Here is a 21,515-nt window from a genome sequence, read left to right as displayed (position 1 = left end):
AGTCCTGAGTTCAATCCCCAGCAGCACATGTACCAGAGTGATGTCTGGCTCTTTCTCTCTCTCCTCCTGTCTTTCTCATTAATAAATAAATATAATCTTTAAAAAAAAAAGAATAGGTTACTTCTAAGAAAATCAATAGGAAAACTGGAAATCTTGGGAATGTTGTTCACATTGAACACTTCAAGAATAAAATCAGTTTTATCTGAGAAATAGTTCTCAAAGAGGGATTTGAAATATCTTTTTTTTAATATTTATTTATTCCCTTTTGCTGCCCTTGGTTGTTTTTTTTTTTTTCCCCTTTGTTGCCCTTGTATTTTTGTTGTTGTAGTTATTATTGTTGTTGTCGTTGTTGGATAGGACAGAGAAATGGTGAGAGGAGGGGAAGACAGAGAGAGGGAGAGAAAGATAGACACCTGCAGACCTGCTTGACCGCCTGTGAAGCAACTCCCCTGCAAGTGGGGAGTCGAGGGGCTCGAACCGGGATCCATCCGCCAGTCCTTGCACTTTGGGCCACGTGCGCTTAATCTGCTGCACTACTGCCTGGCTCCCAGGATTTGAAATATCTTACCAAGAAACACCTTAAGAAGAACAATCTTCAGGAGCCCGGAGGTAGGTAGCGTAGCCGGTTAAGCGCATATGGCAGAAAGCAAGGATTCCTGGTTGAAGCTCTGGTCTCCCCACCTGCTGGGGTTCACTTCACAGGCGATGAAGCAGGTCTGCAGGTGTCTATCTTTCTCTCCCTCTCTGTCTTCCCCTCCTCTCTCCATTTCTCTCTGTTCTATCCAACAATGACAGCAATAAAAACAACAATAATACAACAACAATAATAATAATAACTACAACAATAAAAACAACAAGGGCAACAAAAGGGAATAAATAAATAAAATATTAAAAAAACAATAATAACAACAACAATGACAAACAACAAGGGCAACAAAAGGGGAAAAAATTAAAAAGAAAAAAAGAACAACAACAATCTTCATGATTGGCTTCTTGCAGTCGCATCTGACAAGGAGACTCATGAACTTCATTGCTTCCAGATTACTCAGGATGGGGATGGATCTGAATCTCAGGACTAGGTCAAAGCTCCTACCTTTACTGGATTTATGATTTATTAGTGAGTAAAAATATACTTTGTTTAAAAAAGAAAAAGTACATGTTACAATCCACAAGGATCCAAGTTCAAGGGCCCAGCCCCCCACCTGCAGGGGAAAAGTACTGTGAGTAGTGACGCTGTGTTGCAGGTGTCTGTCTCTATATATAGGCCCTTTCCTTTCAATTTCTGGCTTTGTCTATACAATAAAAATAATTTTAAAATTGTGGTCCGGGAGATGCACAGTGGATAAAGCATCAGACTTTTTTATTTATTTACTTATTTACTTATTTATTTAATGACAGAAATACAGAGAGTAAGGTCAGAGCACTGCTCAGCTCTGGTGGTGCTGGGGATTGAACCTGGAACTTCAGAGCCTCAGGCATGAAAGTATTCTGCATAACTATTATGCTATATATCTTCCCTGCACCAAAGCATCAGACTTTTAACCATGAGGTCCTGAGTTCAATCCCTGGCAGCACATGTACTACAGTGATGTCTGGTTCTTGCTCTCTCTCCGATCTTTCAAATAAATAAATAAATAAAATATTTTTTAAAAGACATTTAAAGCTTTTTTTAAAAAAAAAGATAAAAATACTATTAAATCAGGGTGAGGGTAGATAGCTTAATGGTTATGCAAAGAGACTCGTATGCCTGAGGCTCCAATGTCCCAGGTTCAATTCCCCCACACCACTATAAGCCAGAGCTGAGCAGTGCTCTGGTTAAAAATACATAAAAATGTTATTATTAAATCAATATTGTTGTAATGACAAAGGAAATCAAGCCATCAACCTATACTAATCCTTTTTTTTTTTTCCTTCGTCATTTTACCCCCAAATTAAGCACCTGGAGATAAACCATGGCCATGAAAAGAAGCAGAGTGGAAAACAGACTAAACATTTTTCTTTCTTTCTTTCCTTTTTTTTTTTTATCTGCTCAACTGAACAAATGCTTGTTTGCTTCACAATACAATTTACAATTGTTATATTGTTTTGCTTTTTTTAATTTCTGGATAGAGACAGACAGAAATTGAGAAAGAGGAGGCGAAGAGGGAGAGACACAGACGCCTGCAACAATTCTTCAGTGCACCTGCAGCCTGGATGCTTGTGCATGGTCACGTGTGTTCTGCAGAGTGTGCCATCAGGCAGCCACTGTTTTCTTCTCTTTTTTTTTTTTTTTTAAGATTTTATTGCAAGGACCCAGGTTCAAGGCCCTGCTATGCAGTTGTCTATCTTCTTCTCTCCCTCCCTTCTCAATTTCTGTCTATCCTGTCAGAGAAAAATACAGAGAGAAAAAACGAAAAGGAAAAATGGGGGGGAAATGGGGCCATGGCCACCGAGTGGTAGATTCGTAGTGTAGGCACCGAGCCCCACTGATAACACTGGCTGCAAAAAAAAGAAAAACATTTTATTTCCTAGTAAAAAAGATAGGAGAGGGAGTCAGGCGGTAGCGTAGCGGGTTAAGCGCACATGGCGCAAAGAGCAAGGACAGGTCTAAGGATCGCAGTTCGAACGCCCGGTTCCCCACCTGCAGGGGAGTCGCTTCACAGGTGATGAAGCAGGTCTGCAGGTGTCTATCTTTCTCTCCCCTTCTGTCTTCCCGTCCTCTCGCAATTTCTCTCTGTCCTATCCAACAACGACAACATCAATGACAACAATAATAACCATAATAATGTTAAACAACAAGGGCAACAAAAGGGAAAATAAATATAAAAAAATATTTTTAAAAAGGGAGTCTGGAGGTAGCAGCGGGTTAAGCGTAGGTGCCCCAAAGCGCAAGGACCAGAGGAAGGATCCCTGGTTCAAGCCCCCAGCTCCCCACCTGCAGGGGAGTCGTTTCACTCTAACGGTGTCTATCTTTCTTTCCCCCTGTCTTCCCATCCTCTCGCAATTTCTCTTTGTCCTATCCAACAACAACGACATCAATGACAACAATAATAACTACAACAATAAAAAACAACAAGGGCAACAAAAGGGAATAAATAAAAGAAAAAGAAAAATTTTTTTTTAATTTTTTTAAAATGGGGCCGGGTGGTGGCGCACCCGGTTGAGTGCACATATTACAGTACACAAGGGCCTGGATTCGAGCCCCCAGCCCCCACCTGCAGGGGGATGGCTTTACAAGTGGTGAAGCAGGTTTGCAGGTGTCTCTCTTCTATCTCCCCTCTCTATCTCGAATTCAGGCTGTCTCTATCCAATAAATAAATAAAGATAAAAAATTTTTTTAATTTTAAAAAAATTTTTAAAAAGATAGGAGAAATAACCAGTCATCACTCTGGTACATGTACTGCTGGGGATTGAACTCTGGACCTCATGCTTGAGAATCCAATGCTTTAGCACACGGTGCCACCTCCCAGACCACACACTTACTGTTTTAAATGTGTATCTCACAAAACTGGTTTGAAATGCTTTAGGGACAGCCCTATTCCTATTATACTTCTTGTTTGTCTGCCTGCTCGTTTCTGTTTTCCCCTTAAACCAGAGTACTGTTCAGCTCCTATTTAAGGTGGAGCTGGGAAATGAATCTGGGACCTTTGGTGCCTCAAACATGAAAGTTATTCTGCATAATGACAAGTCTCCTCAATGCTTTATTTATGTATTTACTTATTTTGGAGAGAGAAATCAAGAGAGGCGGGGGGAGACAGAGAGAGACATCTATAGCATTTCTTCACCACTTAGGAAAATTCACCCCTGCAGATGGAGACTAGGGGCCTTGAACCCGCGCATCCTTGTGCACTGGAATGTGTGAGCTCAACCAAGTGTGCCACCACTGGGCCCCCAACCCTGTCATGTCTTATTTTTACATAAACAATGGTCATTTAAAAAAAAATCGGGAGTCGGGCAGTAGCGCAGCGGGTTAAGCGCACTGGCGCAAATCTTAAGGACCTGCGAAGGACCCAGGGTCCAGCGGAGCCCCCGGCTCCCCACCTACAGGGGAGTCACTTCACAAGCTGTGAAGCAGGTCTGCAGGTGTCTTTCTCTCCCCCTCCTCTCCATTCCTCTGTCCTATGTAATGACGACACAGCAGGCTTCCACCCAGGTGAGCTATCTTGCTGGCCCTAAGTCTATATCTATTTGCATCCCTTTAAAGACCAGATCTGTTACTTTCATAGTAAAAGTCATCTTTGGTTGTTGCAGAGGCTTCACTGGCCTGAGCTTACTTTCTTAGGGAGTGGGAGGGGCGCGGGGCGCGAGCACAGCACTGGCACTTCCCCCACCGTAGTGGAGGCAGCAGGCAGGGAACCTGGGTGCAAGCAGGACAAAGCTGGCACTCCCCCTCTCGCTCACTGACCCTAAAGTAACCATTTTAAAAGTGGGGGCTAGGTGGTGGTGCAGCTGGCTGAGGACATACATGACCACGCCTAAGGATCCAAGTTTAAACTCCTGGTCCCCACTTGTGTGTGGGGGGAGGAGGGGGGCTTCATTATTAGTGAAGCAGGGCTGTAGGGGTCTCTCACGGTGAATTCATCCTGCAGGCACTGAGCCCCAGTGATAACACTGGTGGTAAAATAAATAACAATAACGTGTATCAGTGGGGCCAGGGAGATGTGTCAGTGTTATAGCACAGGACTGGAGTGCCAGAGGCTCAGGTTCAGTCTCTGGCATTACTATACCAGAGCCGAGCAGTGCTCTGGTCTTTCTCATCCTCTCACAAAAATAAGCAACAGTAGATCAAGAACATCAATCGGCAGCCTAGGAAGCAGAGCGTGTGACTTGAATACATGGAGTCCTGAGCTCAATTCTCTTTTGTCACATGTCAGAGAAATGTTGACTCTTTCATGAAAAAAATAAGTACACCTCTACAATGCGTTTTATTTAGGGCAGGGATAGATATAGGATAGATATAGGAGTACAAAGGGACTCTCATGCTTGGGGCTCCAAAGTCCCAGGTTCAATATCTGCACCACTATAAACCAGAGCTGAGCAGTGTTCTGGTAAAAAAATAGTAATAAAATAAAATGTTTGGTTTGTTTTTGATAGAGACAGAAGTTGAGAGGGAAAGGGGAGATAAACAGGGAGAGGGAAACACATCCAACACTGCTTCACCATATATGAAGCTTCCCCCTGCAGGTGAGGACTGGGATCTTGAACCTGCATCCTTGTGCATTGTAATGTGTGCACTCAACCAGAGCCACTGCTGCCTGGCCTCCAATAAGATTATCTTTATTTATTTTTCAATAGTACTTACTTATTTATGAGAGCGACTGGAGAAGAGAGAGAAAGAGAGCCAGAGGATCTCTCTGGTACATGTGCTACAAGGGACTGAACCTGGGGTCTCATGCTTGAAAAGTCCAACACTTTATCCACTCTGTCACCCTTCTTTTTAAAAAAGGAACATCTATCAGCCTACCGTGAGTGCATTAAGCGCACCAAGTAAAGATGACAAGTCTCTGAGAAACAGTCAACAGAATTGACGGGGGGGGGGGGGGGGAACCCTCAACTTTTAAAAAATTTAATGATAAATACATATTGGTCAGTAAGTTCTTGTAAGAAGGCGGCATCCAAGGAATCTCTCCATTTTCACGGCTCCCAGCCCTTCCCTCCGGGCTGACGCGGCAGCTTGAGGCCCACCATGCCTGCAGACTCCTCCACTGAGCGCTCACCCTTGCCGTGGAACTCCTGGTGAAGGGCCACATGTGCCCGGACACTGCGCAGGAGGCAGAGGTAGGTGGCAGCCTGGAAATGGAGCTCATGCTGGGCTCGGCACAGCTTCTCACCGGTGACCTGGAGAGGCAGCAAAGTCAGAGACAGAACCAGGCCATCCCACCTGCTGGGGGGCAGCTTCCCAAGTGGTGAAGCAGTGCTGCCCATGTCTCTCTTTCTCCCTCTCTCCTGCTTCCCCTCCCTCTCAGTGTGTCTCTATGCAAAATAAAGAAAATAGTGGTTTGTTGAAAAAGTCATGATGGATTTTTATGTTTTTCTTTTTTTTTTTTTCTTCAGATTTTATTTATTTATTAATGAGAAAGATAGGAGGAGAAAGAATCAGGCATCACTCTGGCACATGTTCTGCCGGGGATCGAACTCAGGACCTCATGCTTGAGAGTCCAAAGCCTTATCACTGTGTCACCTCCTGGACCACTCTTTCTTTCTCTTTCTTTCTTTCTTTCTTTCTTTCTTTCTTTCTTTCTTTCTTTCTTTCTTTCTTTCTTCCTTTACCACAGCACTGCTCAGCTCTGGTTTATGGTGGTGTGGGGGATTGAACCTGGAACTTTGGCACCTCAGGCATGAGAGTCTCTTTGCATAACCATTTTGCGATCTACCTCCGCCCGATTTTTATGTTTTTCTATGCAAAAAAAAAAAAAAAAATACAGTATAAAATTCTCATAATCCAGTAATAAAAAAGAAAATATGAAAAAAAAATACAGAACAGTTAATAGTACAGAGAGAAACATGCATGTGTAACCATAGTTGGCTATAAAAGGTGACCTCCATGAAAAGCCTAAGCTAAAAAGAATGTATGTTAAATATAATTATGCATTTTAAGGCTGTTTTCTGCACTGCTGTTTGGAAACATTGTTTTAAAATGTTTATTTAAAATTTTTATTAACATTTTATTCATTGCTCTCGTGATTAATTAAAACTTTTTTGACACTGCAAAAAAAGTGACCTCCAGTTCAACTTTTACAAAATTAATTTAGCTACTTACAAAAGAAGTGGGGGTGGTGTGGGGGGAGAGATGAAGACCACTCTGGCATACATGATACCAGGGGTCAAACTGAGGATCTCATGCTTTGAAGTCCAAAGCTCTAGTCACTGTACCACCTGCCAGGCTACTTTCTTTTCAAAGATTTCCTTACTTCACACAAGACGGCACACATACAGAGAGAATCACTGCATCACTTTCGCATGTGATGCTGGGGTTAGAACTCAAAACTTCATGCCAGGAAGTCCAGAATTCTAGCACTAAGCCACCTTAAATTAAAGAGAAATGTTACGAGAGTCTGGGTGACCTCTAACTTTTTTCAGTTAGTTTTTAGAAAGGAAAGTTCTGTATTTTTATTTTACTTATTTAGGATAGACAGTGAGACAAACTGAGAGGAAAGGGGAAGACAGAGGAGAGAGACACCTGCAACATTACTTCAACCACTTGCAAAGCTTCCTCCCCTGCATGTGTGGACCAGGGTCTTGAACCAGGGATCCTAATGCATTAAAACGTATGTGCTTTACCAGATGTGCCACAGCCAAGCCCCATGCCCTCAAATTTAAATACGACAAAAAATTTCCATTTTTAATGTTTTACAAATGAGGAAACTTAAGCCCAGTCAGGCTCAGTAGTTGATTAATAGCAGAGATGAGAAGGAACTATAACATTAATGTCCCCTAACAATTATGACATACAACTTTCTCCGATTAAAAAAGTAAAGAACTGCTTTATTTTGTTTCTTTTCTCTCTTTTTTTTTAAACCAGACTACTACTATTTTTTTTCTTTTTTTATACCAGACTACTGCCTAGTTCTGGCATACATGGGGGTGGTGTTAGTGGGTAAGGATGAACTTGAGACAGGGGAGCCTTAGACATGAGTCTTTTGCATAGCTATTATGCTATCTCACCTGCTGTAGCAAAAGCTGACAAATGACACTGTTTGGTCATCCTGACAGGCTAGCAAAAGTTCAGAGCTAGGCCAGTGAAAAAAAAAAAAAAAAAAAAACAGGCTAGGGCCCAGCAGCGGTGCACTCAGCTGAGTACTACCAAGCAAGGGTCTGCCTCCTCTCCCCACCTGCTGGGAAAAGCTTCATGAGCAGTGAGGCAGGTCTGCAGATGTACTTTCTCTTCATCTCTATTATTCCCTCCACCTCTCAATTTCTAAATGTCCTGTCAAAAAAAAGGGGGGGGGGGATTCAGCCTCCGGGAGCAGTGGTTTTATTGTGTTGGTACACAGCCCCAGTGATAATCCTAGTGGCAATTAAAGTAATAAAAAAAAACCTCAGGCTTAAGACATTTGCAAGTACAAAAACTGGCCGTCAGCTTCTAGTCATTCTGAATGAGAATAGCAAAAGATAGGACTTCACATCTGCCTATTGAATAGGACAGAAATCTGCCATTGATACCAGGGAAGCTAGGGACTCTGCTTTCTCACAAAGCGATATTTCAATAGAAAGGTGCACTCCTGCCTAGCAGCAGGCAGTTGGTTCCTTTTTACTGTCCATTGTTCTGAGTGAATACTTCTTAACTAGTTTATTCCAGTACTTTCTCTTTTTTATTTTTAAAAATATTTTATTTTACTTATTTTTTGGATAGACAGAGAAATTAAGAGGGGAGAGGGAGGTAGAGAGGAAGAGAAACAGAGACACCTGTGGGCCTGCTTCACCACTTGTGAAGCTTTCCCTCTGTAGATTGGGACCAGGGGCTTGAACCTGAGTCCCTGCACACTGTAATATGTGCACACAACCAGGTACACCACCACCTGGCCCCTTCCAATAAACTTTCTATAATCTTTGCTGCAAGCTGCCTTATTCTCCCCCTGGGGCCCCTGTACATAGCCGGCCAGAAGACAAAGATCTCTTCATCTCCCACCCATATTTTGTATCTTTATTTTGGTCATGGAGCATGTAGCTTTCATTTCAATGAAAAGTAAAAATTTTCAGCCTGGAGGTGGTGCAGTGGCTAGAATGATAGACTTACAAGCATGAGCACCTGAGTAGGATCCTTGGGATCACATGTGTCAGAGTAATGTTCTAGTTCCCTCTATCATTGGGGGTTGGGGAGGGGTCGCTCTGGAGTGCTCAAATGTGGTGATGGTAAAACAAAACAAAAAATTAGTTGACATATGACAAACTATTCTGTAAATAACTATTTCCCACATAAAAATGGTCTGGGGAAAAGATCATTGAATATCAATTCTAATACTTTGCAAGTTAACTTCTGTAGCTCAGTAATTCAACTGCGGTGTCCCGGCCAGGTGTATAAAGCATCGGATGCACTGGTGTCCTGAGTTTGATCTCCAGCATTGCATGTACCTGAGTAATGCTCTGGTTCTCTCTCTCACACACAAATAATCAATAAAAGGAAAAGAAATTCATCATTGAGCATGCTTTCAGTCTCTCTCTGATCAGTGCTCAAGAACCCTAACTTCCCTTCCAAGTCCAAGTGAACTCTCCAACTTTCTATTTCTGAACTAGGTTACAACGTTTATCAAAGCCAGACCCTTAATTGAAAAGGTTGTGACTGGGGCCGCCGGCGGCGGTGGTGCATCTGGTTAAACACACACATTACAGTGCGTGAGGACCCAAGTTCAAGCCCCTGGTCCCCACCTGCAGGGGGGAAATTTCACAAGCGGTGAAGTAGGGCTGCAGGTGTCTATCTCCCCTTCCCTCTCAATTTCTACCCAGTAGTAAATATTAGAAAGACGGGAGGGAAGGCAAGGTAGTGACTAAATAGACTCCTCTTCAGGAACCACGCAAACTAGGTCCTGGTTCCACAGGCCAGTGTCCCCAGGCCTCAGTGGCCCCCACCCCCACCCCCACCCCGACTCTCCACCTGCTCTTGCCCCCCGGAGGTGTGGACTTCACGTTGTCCTTTCTCGGGGGTGACCTCTCGCGTGTTCATTTGTCGCACTGCTGCAGTGACTGAAGGTGACACCCGGTTCCTTACGGGGTCCTAGTGCCCCTCTGCACTAGGGGAAGGAAGACACCGTGAGCTTCATTTCGGTCGCCAGCCCGGCTCTGCTAGGGCGTGGGAGAGATGCCCCGGGCTAGTGACCCTACATTTTCCTCCCCCCACACACACAAGCCCCGTCCCGAAGTTGCCCCACTCCGCTTTCCTCCCACTTGCCCGGCCAAATGGTCACGCTCGGGAGGTTGCCCCAGGGCGACTCTGCCGTCCCGGGACGGCCTTGCGTACCCGGTGTGCTCGGAAAGCCTTCACGAGGTAGCGATAGGCCGCCGAGCCGCGGTAGGGCCGGCCGGTGGCCGCGCTCACGAAGCGCAGCTCCCGCAACAGGCCACGCATCGTGCGGGCCGGCGACCCCAGAGCCGCCATCTTAGTCACCTCCAGCCGGCGTGCGCATGCGCGTGCGCTTTCACGTGACCTCCCCTCCCGGCGCAGCGCCCCAAGGCGCAAGCCTCCAAGCCGGCCGGCGCCCCCCTGTGCTAGGGGGACAGAGTGGCGAGATCCTCCGTCGAGCCAGACCAATCAACCGCCGAGCCGCGCTGCAGGGGATCCCAGGAGAAAGCAGAGGAGAGCCGAGCGCCTACGACTCGCAGGGTTCTCAGGGAACCCCCGAGGCAGGACCCAGGGAGGGAGCTGGGTTGACTGCGTTCCTAAAGACACCATTTGCGGGCCGACCTCTGAGTCTCCAGAAAATAGCGAGCCCGGCAGGAACAGGAATCCGTGGAGAATATTTATTTTAAAAATGCCCAGAACTCCAGACGCGGTGTTCAGACTCAAGGGAAGGACGCAAACTGTAGCCACTGCTTACTAAAGCTATGCACTCACGCCCTCATCTTGGGGGGAAAACAAAAGGTTATATTGACATAGCTATAATTTTATGGAAAAAAAATAGGATGCAAAATTTTATTTAAAAAGCACAACCACCCCAGATGGGACTCGAACCCACAATCCCTGGCTTAGGAGGCCAATGCCTTATCCATTAGGCCACTGGGGCTTATAGGAGTTACGTTTTCAAACAATCTATTCAAGTTTTTTATCGCCAAGAGCGTCACCGCTGCTGAGATATAATCATCCTATCCCGGGAAACGCCACCCTGCGGTCCCCGCGAGCGAGGCATGCCGGGAGCTGTAGTTCCAGAGACAAAAGCTAGCCAGACAGCTCGGAAGGCTTTTTCCCCTAGAAGTAACCCTGACGGGCCGCCAGCAGGGAGAGCGGGGACGCGCACGTGATACGTCCTCGATGGTCCGCGCACGAGGCCGTGCGCCTGCGCAGAAGCGACACTGCGACGTCGCGGAGCCAAGTGCGCAGGGCACGCGGGCCGAAGCTGGACTGGGGCGAGGGGGAGTTACCGGAAGCATCCGACCACTTCCGGGACTGCGCCCTTCCAAGCCTATAAGTTGCGTCCCTGGCTGTCCCTTTGTTTCCGGTTGAGTCTCCAAGCACACTTCTGCAGGGTCCTGATTGTTTGTGGGGTGTCCCCTGCTTTTTCTGGGAACCAGTAGTCAGTTGCCGGAAGGTGGGGCCTCCGGTGGTTGCCGGGACTTTGTTCTCTGGCTCATTGTCCTTTCCTGGGTCTGGGAAGTGGACGGGGCATTGTCCTCTCCTCCCGGCTTACTCCCGTGTGCACCCGCCGTCTAGTTTTTATTTATTTAAGATACTGAGTAATGCTAATGATAAGAGTGAGAGCCTCATTCTGGTACTGGCTGTGCTCGGGAAGCAGTGGGGGCTCATACTCGTAACTCCAGTGGTCTCCACACTGAGTAACTCTTTAGAGTATTAACATTTTTGCCTGTTTTGTTTGTTTTTAAAGAACTTCTCTTTTTTAATATTTTGTTTTGTAAATCTCTTTATTAGTTTTATTTATTGGATAGAATCAGAATCGAAAGTGGAGAGAGACACCTGCAGCATTGCTTCACTGAGCCTGGGTCCTTTGGCAGCTTAACATGCTGCTCAAGCAGGCGCGCCACTTCCTGCCCCCGTATTTTTATGTATTTAAATGAGACAGAGACCAACCAGAGCCCTGCTCAGCTCTGGCTTACGGTGGGTTTAAGATTAAACCAGGGACCTCTGAGCCTCAGACCTGAAGGCCTTTTGGGTAAACATTATGCTGTCTCCCCTGCCCCAGTATATATATATATATATATTTTTTTTTTTTTTTTTTTTCTTTAATGGGAGAGGCCAAGACACTGCTTAGCTGTGGCTTGTGCTGCTGGGGATTGTATGTGGGACTTCACACTTTAAAGTCTGGTGTACTCCCTCTGCAAGTCTAATTTTTTTTTCAACCAGAGCACTGACCAGCTCTGCCTTATGGTGGTGCGGGGAATTTAACCTGGGACTTTGAAGCCTCAGGGATGTGGGTCTGTTTGCATAACTGTTATGGTATCTACCCCCACCCCAATTTTTTTTTAATATATATTTTTAGCGGCCCAGAGGTGGCTAGAACAGTGAACTTAAAAGCATGAGGTCCTGAGTTTAATCCTGGCATTGCATGTGCTGGAGTGTAGCTCTGGTTGGTGTTTTCTCTCATTAATTTACTTATTATGGGGAAAGAACCAGAGAGCACAGCTGAGCTCAGGCGTAAGGTAGTGCTGGGGATTGAACCTACAGCCTTTAAGGTGTGAGAGATGGTTAGGTCTTCAAAGGAACATGAATAGTACAACTGTTTAGTACAAAAAAAAATTTTTTTTAATTCCCAACTAATTCTTTTTAATTGTTTAATATATATTTCCTTTTGTTGCCCTTGTTTTTTATTGTTATTAATGTCGTCATCATTAGAGAGGACAGAGAAAAACTGAGAGAGGAGGGGAAGACAGAGAGGGAGAGAGAAAGACAGACACCTGCAGACCTGCTTCACTGCCTGTGAGGCGACTCCCCTGCAGGTGAGGATCCGGGGCCTTGAACCAGGGTCCTTAATGCTGGTCATTGCGCTTTGCGCCACCTGCACTTAAACTGCTTTGCTACCACCTGACTCCCCAAAAATTCTTTTTATAAGCTGTTATCTATGGCCACCTGTGGCCAGTAGTTTTATATTCTTTAGGTCACATCATAGTTCATTGCAGTGCTTGCTAATCCTCCAACAGAGACCCTCAGACTGTCTTCCTCCTTTCCTTATTTAGATGGGGAGATTGTGAGCTCTGAAGCCCAGCCCAGGAGTGAAGGAGACAGCTCTGTGTCAGGTATAAAAGATAGGAGAAGGGTGAGGGGGCACGCTGCTGCCTGACTACCACTATTGGCTGCTGCCCTTTTGCAAAAAAAATAAATGCCTTTCTTCAACTCCTTACTTTTTGCCTTGACAAGTAATTTTAGTATTTATTTATTTCTTTTTTGTTGCCCTTGTTTTGTTGTCGTTGTTGTAGTTATTGTTGATATCATCATTGTTGTATAGGACAGAGAGAAATAGAGAGGGGGAGAGAAAGATAGACACCTGCAGACCTGCTTCACTGCCTGTGAAGCAACTCCCCTGCAGGTGGGGAACCAGGGGCTTGAACCCGGATCCTAAGGCCGGGCCTCGTGCTTTGTGCCATGTGTGCTTAAATCGCTGTGCTACCGCCCAACTCTCAACAAGTAATTTTAATTGGCTGTCATTTACAACAGAGGCCTCAAATCTGACCAGCTAACTCCCTGACACCACTTCTTTTTTTTTTTTTTTTTTAATTGAGCGGAGCACTCAATGTACAGTTCTGGGCAGGGGTAGATAGCATAATGGTTATGCTAACAGACTTTCATGCCTGAGGCTCCCTCAAGTCCCAGGTTCAATCCCCTGCACCACCATAAGCCAGAGCTGAACAGTGCTCTGGTTAAAAAAAAAGAAAAAAAAATCTGTTTCTAGTCAATGTACAGTTCTGGTACATGCAATGCCAGGAATTGAATCTGGAACCGCATTCATTCATGTCCTGTGGTTCATGTCCTATCTCCCTAACCCAAGCTTCCATTCTTAGAAAGGAGAAGGTAGGGGGCCAGGTGGTGGTACACTTAGTTAAGCACTCGCATTACAGTTCTCAAGGACCCAGGTTCAAGCCCCTGGTCCCCACCTGCAAAGGGAAAGCTTCACAAATGGTGAAGCAGGTCTGTGGTGTGTCTGTCTCTATTTCCTCCTCCCCTTTCAATTTGTCTCTATCTAATAATAGAAGAAAGTAGTGATCTGCTCATCAGATGAGTAAAGAATGTTCTGGAGAAAAAGCCAGCTCTGACAAAAGGAACTGCCTCCTTAGAGTGTATTCAGAGGCAGAGATTAATGCAGCAGGTTTGAGCAACAGACAGGATTTCATGCTTGAAAGTGCACTGCAGGTCCCTGGTTCAATCCCTAGCACCACTGTAAGCCAGAGTTGGAGAGCTCTAAAAAATCCTGGGACAAGTTTTCTGTGTCCAGTGACTGGGTAGGAATAGGACTCTGGTGGTGTCAGGGTGGGAAGAGCCAGAGGAGTGTATGACTTGACTGTAAACGTGTGTGGACAGGTTAGCTGAATCTGAACTTTTGCAAAAGTCCAGTCATGTCGGTAAAGATCTTAAACCTGCCTCTGCAAAGGGAGATGAGCAAAAAAAAAAAAAAAAAGGATGAGTACTGGATGATCTCACTCGGGTGGACAGAAGACACAAAGGCAGAAAGGGAAAACACAAAGCGGAACTTGGACTGGATGAGTTGTGTTGTGTCAAAGCAAAGGACTTTGGGGAGGGAGAGGGCATTGGGGTGCTGGTGGTGGATGGTGGAGGGGAACCCAAGTTGGGGCTGAGACACCTATCCGGGGAGATGAGAAATTGTAGCCATGTATTAATACACTGTAATCCCCCAGGAAAATTATAAAGTGGTGAGGGATCTTATTCCTGTTTGTGTTTATTTAAAACTGTTAGCCAGCAAGGTTCGAGGCCCCAGTCCCCAACTGCAGGGTGATAAAGGAGGGCTGCAGGTGTCTCTTCCTTTCAGTCTCCTCTGCCCTCTCCATTTCTGACAGTCTATATCAAATAAAGATAATTTAAAAGAGAGATGTTTGCAGACTGACTTCACTGCTCATGAAGTTTCTATTCCTGCAGGTGGGGAACTAGGGCTCAAATCTGGGTCCCTGCTCATTATAACCTGTGTGCTCAACCAGATGAGACCCCTGATTGTTTTATTGCCACCAGGGTTATTGCTGGGGCTCCATGCCTGCCCAGTTAATCCAGTACTCCTGGGTTTTTTGTTCTTGGGTTGTTTTATTTCACCAGAGCACTGCTCAGCTCTGGTTTATGGTGGTATGGGGGGTTGAACCTGAGACTTTGGAGCCTCAGGCATGAGAATCTCTTTGTTAACCATTATGCTATCAACCCCTGCCCTTTTTTTAAAATAGTTTTATTTATTATTGAATAGACACAGAGAAATTGAGAGGGGAGGTGTAGATAGAGGGAGACAAACATCTGCAGCACTGCTTCACCACTTGTGAAGCTTTCCCCCTGCAGGTAGGGACCAGGAGCTTGAACTTGCATCCTAGCACACAGTAATGTGTCTGCTTAATTAGCTATACCACCACCTGCTCCTCCCCCCCCCACCCTTTATTTAGTAGAGACAGAAATTGAGAGGACTGGAGAGCGATACTTGCAGCACTGCTTCACCACTTGTGAAGCTTCCCCTACAGGTGGGGACCGGGGACTTGAACCCGGATCCTTGTGTATGGTGACATGTGCATTGTACAGACTGAGTCACCATCCAGCCCCCATCTCCAGCATCACTAGATGCCAGAGCCATGCTCTGGTGCTTTCACTAATCCATCTTTACTGAGGAAATCATACATGGTGATCTGGAAGGTGGTGCAGTGGATAAAGCATTGGACTCTCAGCCATGAATTCCCGAGTTCAGTCTATGGCAGCACATGTACCAGAATGATGTCTTGTTATTTCTCTCCCATCTTTCTCATTAGTAAATAAAAAATCATTCACATATTATCATACATATATATCATAAAATTAAAAAAATCAGAAAGTAAAAATGTGTTTTAAATGAAGCAGGCAATGTTTTGAAAATATTTTTATTAACAGTAAAAAAAAAAAGTCCTAATTTCTCTGAGTAAAGAAAGGTTGTTTTAGTTTTTGAAAACATTCAGTATTCATTATTCTGAAATTCTTGGCTTAACATATTTTGGGGGTTGGGACAAGAGCTACACGATCACATGTGACTATTATTCCTAAACATCCATCTTCCAGTTTCTTGCCTTACAGCACAAATTTTTTTCAGTTTTTGTAATTTCTTTTTTATTTTCTGTTACCAGAACACTGCTCATCTCTGGCTCTGGGGATTGAACCTGGAACCTCAGAGCTTCAGACATAGTCTTTTTTCATAAGCATTATGCTATCTCCCTGTCTGAGTTTATCTTCAAAAGGCAGTTAATGCTTCATTGTTTGTTTTTTGCCTCCAGGGTTATTGCTGGGGCTCAGTGCCTACACCATGAATCCACTGCTCCTAGAGGCATTTCCTCCCCCCTTTTGTTGCCCTTGTTGTTGTAGCCTTGTTGTGGTTATTTTTTTTAAAGATTTTTAAATATTTATTTCCTTTTTGTTGCCCTTGTTGTTTTTATTGCTGTTGTAGTTATTATTGTTGTTGATGTCATTGCTGGTTAGGACAGAGAGAAGAGGAGGGGAAGACAGAGAGGGGGAGAGAAAGATAGACACCTGCAGACCTGCTTCCCCGCCTGTGAAGCGACTCCCCTGCAGGTGGGGAGCCGGGGGCTCGAACCGGGATCCTTTTGCTGGTCCTTGCACTTTGTGCCATGTGTGCTTAAAGCGCTGCGCTGCCGCCCGACCCTCATTTGTTTTGTTTTTTAAAAGGCTGCTTTTGGAGCCAGGTGGTGGCATACCTGGTTGAGCGCTTGCTTTACCATGTACAAAGACCCAGGTTCCAGCCCCTGCAGGGGAAATGTTTCACAAGCGGTGAAGCAGGGCTGCAGGTGTCTCTGTCTCTCTCCCTCTTAACTCCCCCTCCTCGCTCAATTTCTCTGTCTCTACCCAACAGTAAATAAATAAATAAGGCTGCTTTCACCTTAAGGATCCCATGAAGTAGGCCCATTCATTCCTTTCCTCCTCCTCCTCCCTTCCTCCCCTCCTTCCTTCTTTACTAATACTCTTTCTTATTGAATAGAGACAGAGTTCAAGAGGGGTGGGGGAGAGACACCTGCAGCACTGCTTTCCCCTGTGCAGGTGGGGACCAGGAGCTTGAACCCAGGTCCTTGTGCATTTTAACAAGTGCTCTTCCCCAGGTACACCACCACCCAGCCCCAATCCATTTCTACACATCACCCAGGGTGACTCCAGAGTCTGGAGTCTCCCAAGCCTTCCACATCTGCCCAGTGTTGGGGGGTAGGGACACTGCTCACCCCTCTGCCTCCTAAATCTCACAGGAAAAAGTCATATCCAGTGTGACCCTGGAGGTGGCACAGTGAATAAAGCATTAGACTTTCCAGCAGGAGGTTCTGAAATCAGTTCCCACCACTGTATGTGACACAGTGATATTTATTTACTTATTTATTTAAAAGGTCATTTGGGAACAAGACAAATTGTACCCCTGTGCCAACAATCATACTGTAAACCATGAACCCCCTAAAATTATTTTTAAAAAAGTTACCGGGCCACGTGGTGGTACACCTGGTTGTGTACACTTTACAGTATGCAAAGACCAGCGTTTGAGCCCCCAACCCCCACCTGCGGAGTCTCCCTATCTCCCTATTCCTCTCAATTTCTGGCTGTTTCTATCCAATAAAAATAAAGATAAAAAAAAAATCTAAAAAGTCACAGGGGCTGGGAGGTAGCACACCTGGTTGAGCACACATGTTACAACGCACAAGGGCCCAGATTTGAGCCCTGGTCCCCACCTGCAAGGGCAAAGCTTTGTGAGTGGCAGAGCAGTGCTGTAGGTCTCTCTCTCTTTATCTCCCCTGACCCTCTCTATTTCTGGCTGTCTCCATCCAATAAATAAAGATTAAAAAAAAAAAGTCACATCCAGGGCTGGGGAGATAGCACAATGGTTATGCAAAAAGCCTTTTATGCTTGAGGCACCAAAGATCTCAAGTTCAATTCCAAGCACCACCATTAACCAGAGCTGAACAATGCTCTGGAAAAAAAAAAAAAAAGCGACTAAATAAATAATCATTAAAAAGTGACATCCAGAACCTTGAAGGCAAGGGCTTTGGGAAGTGTGGTTTCTGTGACTGTAGTTCCTGTCACACAAGACAGCACAACAGTTTCCCCTCCGCCCCCCCCCCCCCCAAATAGGCTCTGGGTAGTCCAGCAGTATACTCCTGAAAGTCTCCTATCAGTGTGAAAAAGGACAGCAGACGAGAAAGGCTGGCCTCTCTTGTAAAAGAAATCTAGGAGGCTGGAAAGTAACACTTGAATAGTGGTGCACTGCTTTGCTAGGTGTGAGACCTGGGTTGAGTCCAACCCCCACGCTATTAAAAGAAACTTTAGGGAGTCAGGAGGTAGCACAGTGGGTTAAGCTCAGGTGGCACAAAGTGCAAGGACCGGCATAAGGATCCCAGTTCGAGCCCCTGGATCCCCACCTGCAGGGGAGTCGCTTCACAGGTGGTGAAGCAGGTTCTACAGGTGTCTATCTTTCTCTCCCCCTCTCTGCGTTCCCCTCCTCTCTCCATTTCTCTGTCCTGTCCAATAACGACGACATCAATAACAACAACTATAACAATTAAAAAAAAAAAGGGCAACAAAAGGAATTCATAAATAAAAATTAAAAACTTTAATTTTTTTAAATATTTATTTATTCCCTTTGGTTGCCCTTGTTTTATTGTTGGTATTGATGTCGTTGTTGGATAGGACAGAGAGAAATGGAGAGAGGAGGGCAAGACAGAGGGGGAGAGAAAGAGACACCTGCAGACCTGTTTCACCGCTTATGAAGTGACTCCCCTGCAGGTGAGGAGCCGGGGGCTCCAACTGGGATCCTTATACCGGCCCTTGAGCTTCGTGCCACCTGCGCTTAACCCACTGTGCTACCACCTGACTCCGAAACTTTAATTTTTTAAAAAAAAAAAAAAACGTATTCCCTTTTCTTGCCCTTGTTTTATTGTTGTAGTTACTATTATTGTCGTCACTCTTGGATAGGACATAGAAAAATGGAGAGAGGAGGGGAAGATAGAGAGGGAGAGAGGAAGACAGACACCTGCAGACCTGCTTCACTGCTTGTGAAGCGACTTCCCTGCAGGTGGGGAGCTGGGGGCTCGAACCGGGATCCTTCCACCGGTCCTTGCATTTAGCGCCACGTGCGCTTAACACATTGTGCCACCGCCCAACTCCCTCCAATTTTTTTTAATTATCTATTTATTGGATAGAAACAAGCAGAAATAGAGAGGGAGGGGGTGTTTCACCACTCGCAAAATCTCCCCCTGCAGGTGGGGACCGAGGGCTTGAACCTAGGCCCTTGGAAATTTTTTTTTTTTTTTTAAACCAGAGCACTGCTCAGCTCTGGTTTATAGTGGTGCAGGGGATTTTGGGGCCTCAGGCATGAGAGTCTCCTTGCATAACTGTTAAGCTATCTACCCCTTCCCAGAAAGAAACTTGAAAGAAACTTTGGTGCTGCTGTCCCTCTCATTCGCTCTTTTGCTCTTGCATCTCTGTATCGATAAATAAATAAACTAGGGGCTTTGGGGACAGCTTACCTGGTAGAGCACACATATTATCATGAGGCCCAGGCTACCACAACTGAGCACCTGCACTGGGAAGCTTCATGAGTGGTGGAGCATTGGTTTGGTGTCTCTCCATCCATATTTCTCTCCATCTCTCTCCCCCCCCCCCATCTCTGGCTCTCACTCTCTATCAAAAAACTAAAAATGTGGTCCAGGAGGTGGCTGCAGTGGTAAGGCTTTGGACTCTCAAGCATGAGGTCCGGAGTTCGATCCCCAGCAGCACATGTGCCAGAGTGATGTCTGGTTCTTTCTTTCTCCTCCTATCTTTCTCATAAATACATAAGATCTTAAAAAAAAAAAAAAAAACTAAACTAAAAATAAGGGGCCAGATGGTAGTGCACCTGGTTGAGCAGACATGTTACAGTGCGCAAGGACCCAGATTCAGTCTGCAGAAGGTCTCCACATGCAGAGGGGAAGTTTCACAAGTGGTGAAACGTGCTGCAGGTGTTTCTGTCTCTCCCCCTCTCTATAGCCTCCTTCCCTCTTAATTTCTGTCTCTAGTCAACATAAACAACATATATGTAAATAGAGTCTGAGGGGGAGGGTAGATAGCATAATGGTTTTGTAAAGAGACCCTCATGCCTGGGGTTCCAAATCCCCAGGTTCAATCCCCCGCACCATTATAAGGCAGAAATGAGCAGTGCTCCGGTAAAAAATAAAATAAAATATAAAATCTGCCAGGAGCAGAGGAATAGTAAAGGCTTAGAGCCCCATTGATAACTCTAAGGGCAAAATAAATACATAAATAATTTTTAAAAGGCAGGAGAAAAAAAAAGTTTGTGTAAGCGACCACAGCTTTCTTCAGTACAGTGGGGGTCAGGCTCAACCTGGGTCCCACACACAGCAAAGCAACGCGTTATCCAAGCGAACTATGTCACCAGCCCAGGACAGATGATTTTTAAGCTGAACCCTGCTGGCACTGGAGATCTTGTAGCCAACAGGATTATCACAGGTGGAGCACTTGCTGCTTTCTAAGAGCCTCTCCCAACCTCCCCGGGCTTGGAACCTACAGCAGACAGACTGCAGAACATTCTAGTCTTCTGGTGTCAGTGTGGCTGCCAAGCAGCCAGCCAGGCTCAACAAGTGCCAGCCGAGAGTGGGTACTCCCTCTGCCCACTTAGTCCGGGGCCACCTGCCTTCTCCAGCCAGGACCCGGGGGTGGTTTGTGCAGCCTTCCCAGGGAATCTTCTTTTTCTTTGGTTTTCAACAAGTCCAATCTGTCCAACATGAGAACCCAAGCTTCTGGCCAGGGCCCTGTGGGGTGGACCTGCTGGGAACCAGGAGGCCAGTCGCTAATGAACAGCGATAGCCGGCCCGCTCTCTTCTGGGTTCCAGTCTAGGTGCCATCACCACAACCATTGTGACTTCACACTAGTCTCTTTGTCTTGGGCTCCACCAGCCTCATCCAGTGTCCTGTCCAGGCAGTGAAGTGCCTGCATTGAGCGCTTCTCTTGCCCCACTGCAGGAAAAGCCAGCTCAAGGTCAAGGGCGCTGAGGTCAAGGTCAGTGCCGGTCCTACTTCTCAGCACTGCAACAGGAGGCGTCCTGCTCTCCACATGGTCCTCTTGCTGTAACCCCCTCCTATGTCATGAGGGGGAGAGGAGGCACCCCACTTCCTCCCTCTTCAGGAGGAGAAGGGACCTGTCCAAGTACTGAGAGTTGCTTCCAGAGAAATCCTCTCCTGCTGGCCTGTCCTCCTGGGTGTGGAGTTTGAGTCCCGGGGAGATGAGCTGTCAGTGGAGGGCGCAGGGGGGCCGCCTTGGCACCTATGGTTTGGTTCTCAGCCTGTGGGGTCTCTGGTGGAACTGACACAGAAAGAGTCCTGTTTTAGTACATGGAGCTACCACTGCCATCCCTATCTCCTCGGGAGGGACCCTGTGGGCAAAATGGGAGAGGCTGGCTGGGGCCGAGCACTTAATAATCTGATGATGATAATTGATGATCTGAGTGTCAGATCATCACTGCGGTGACTCTCCTTTTTTATACAGCAGATGTAGGGGTCAGGGAGAGAATGGAACTGCTGTGCAAATCACTTCAGGTTCAATCCCAGGCACCACTGTAATCTAGAGCTCAGTAGTGCTACTTAAAATAAATTGAAGTCTGGTGGTGGTACACCTGGTTGAGCACACACGTTGCAATGCTCAAGGCCCTGGGTTCAA

General features: G+C 45.9%; 1 protein-coding gene and 1 non-coding gene across 2 annotated transcripts; both read right to left on the bottom strand.

The window, feature by feature from the left end:
• Nucleotides 1-5,240: 5,240 nt before the first annotated feature.
• FMC1 (formation of mitochondrial complex V assembly factor 1 homolog) lies at nt 5,241-10,113 on the bottom strand. The gene is made up of 2 exons (XM_007525159.3): nt 9,935-10,113; nt 5,241-5,817 (listed from the first exon to the last, which is right to left on the bottom strand). The coding sequence occupies exons 1-2, from the start codon at nt 10,070-10,072 to the stop codon at nt 5,614-5,616; spliced, it is 342 nt and encodes a 113-aa protein (XP_007525221.1). The 5' UTR covers nt 10,073-10,113; the 3' UTR covers nt 5,241-5,613.
• A 511-nt stretch (nt 10,114-10,624) lies between these two features.
• Nucleotides 10,625-10,697, bottom strand: TRNAR-CCU (transfer RNA arginine (anticodon CCU)). The gene has a single exon. It is a non-coding gene; the product is annotated as a tRNA-Arg (tRNA).
• Nucleotides 10,698-21,515: the final 10,818 nt, after the last annotated feature.

The sequence above is a fragment of the Erinaceus europaeus genome, chromosome 8 (assembly GCF_950295315.1).
Source record: "Erinaceus europaeus chromosome 8, mEriEur2.1, whole genome shotgun sequence".
Taxonomy (NCBI): domain Eukaryota; kingdom Metazoa; phylum Chordata; class Mammalia; order Eulipotyphla; family Erinaceidae; genus Erinaceus; species Erinaceus europaeus.
This window is presented reverse-complemented; position numbering and strand designations above follow the sequence as displayed.

Bases quoted from the DNA above. Each gene is read 5' to 3' on its own strand.
- FMC1 (XM_007525159.3), bottom strand. From the start codon at position 10,072: ATGGCGGCTCTGGGGTCGCCGGCCCGCACGATGCGTGGCCTGTTGCGG. The intron at 5,818-9,934 runs GTACGCAAGGCC...CTGCCTCTCCAG, and splicing joins AGGCTTTCCGAGCACACCGG to GTCACCGGTGAGAAGCTGTG.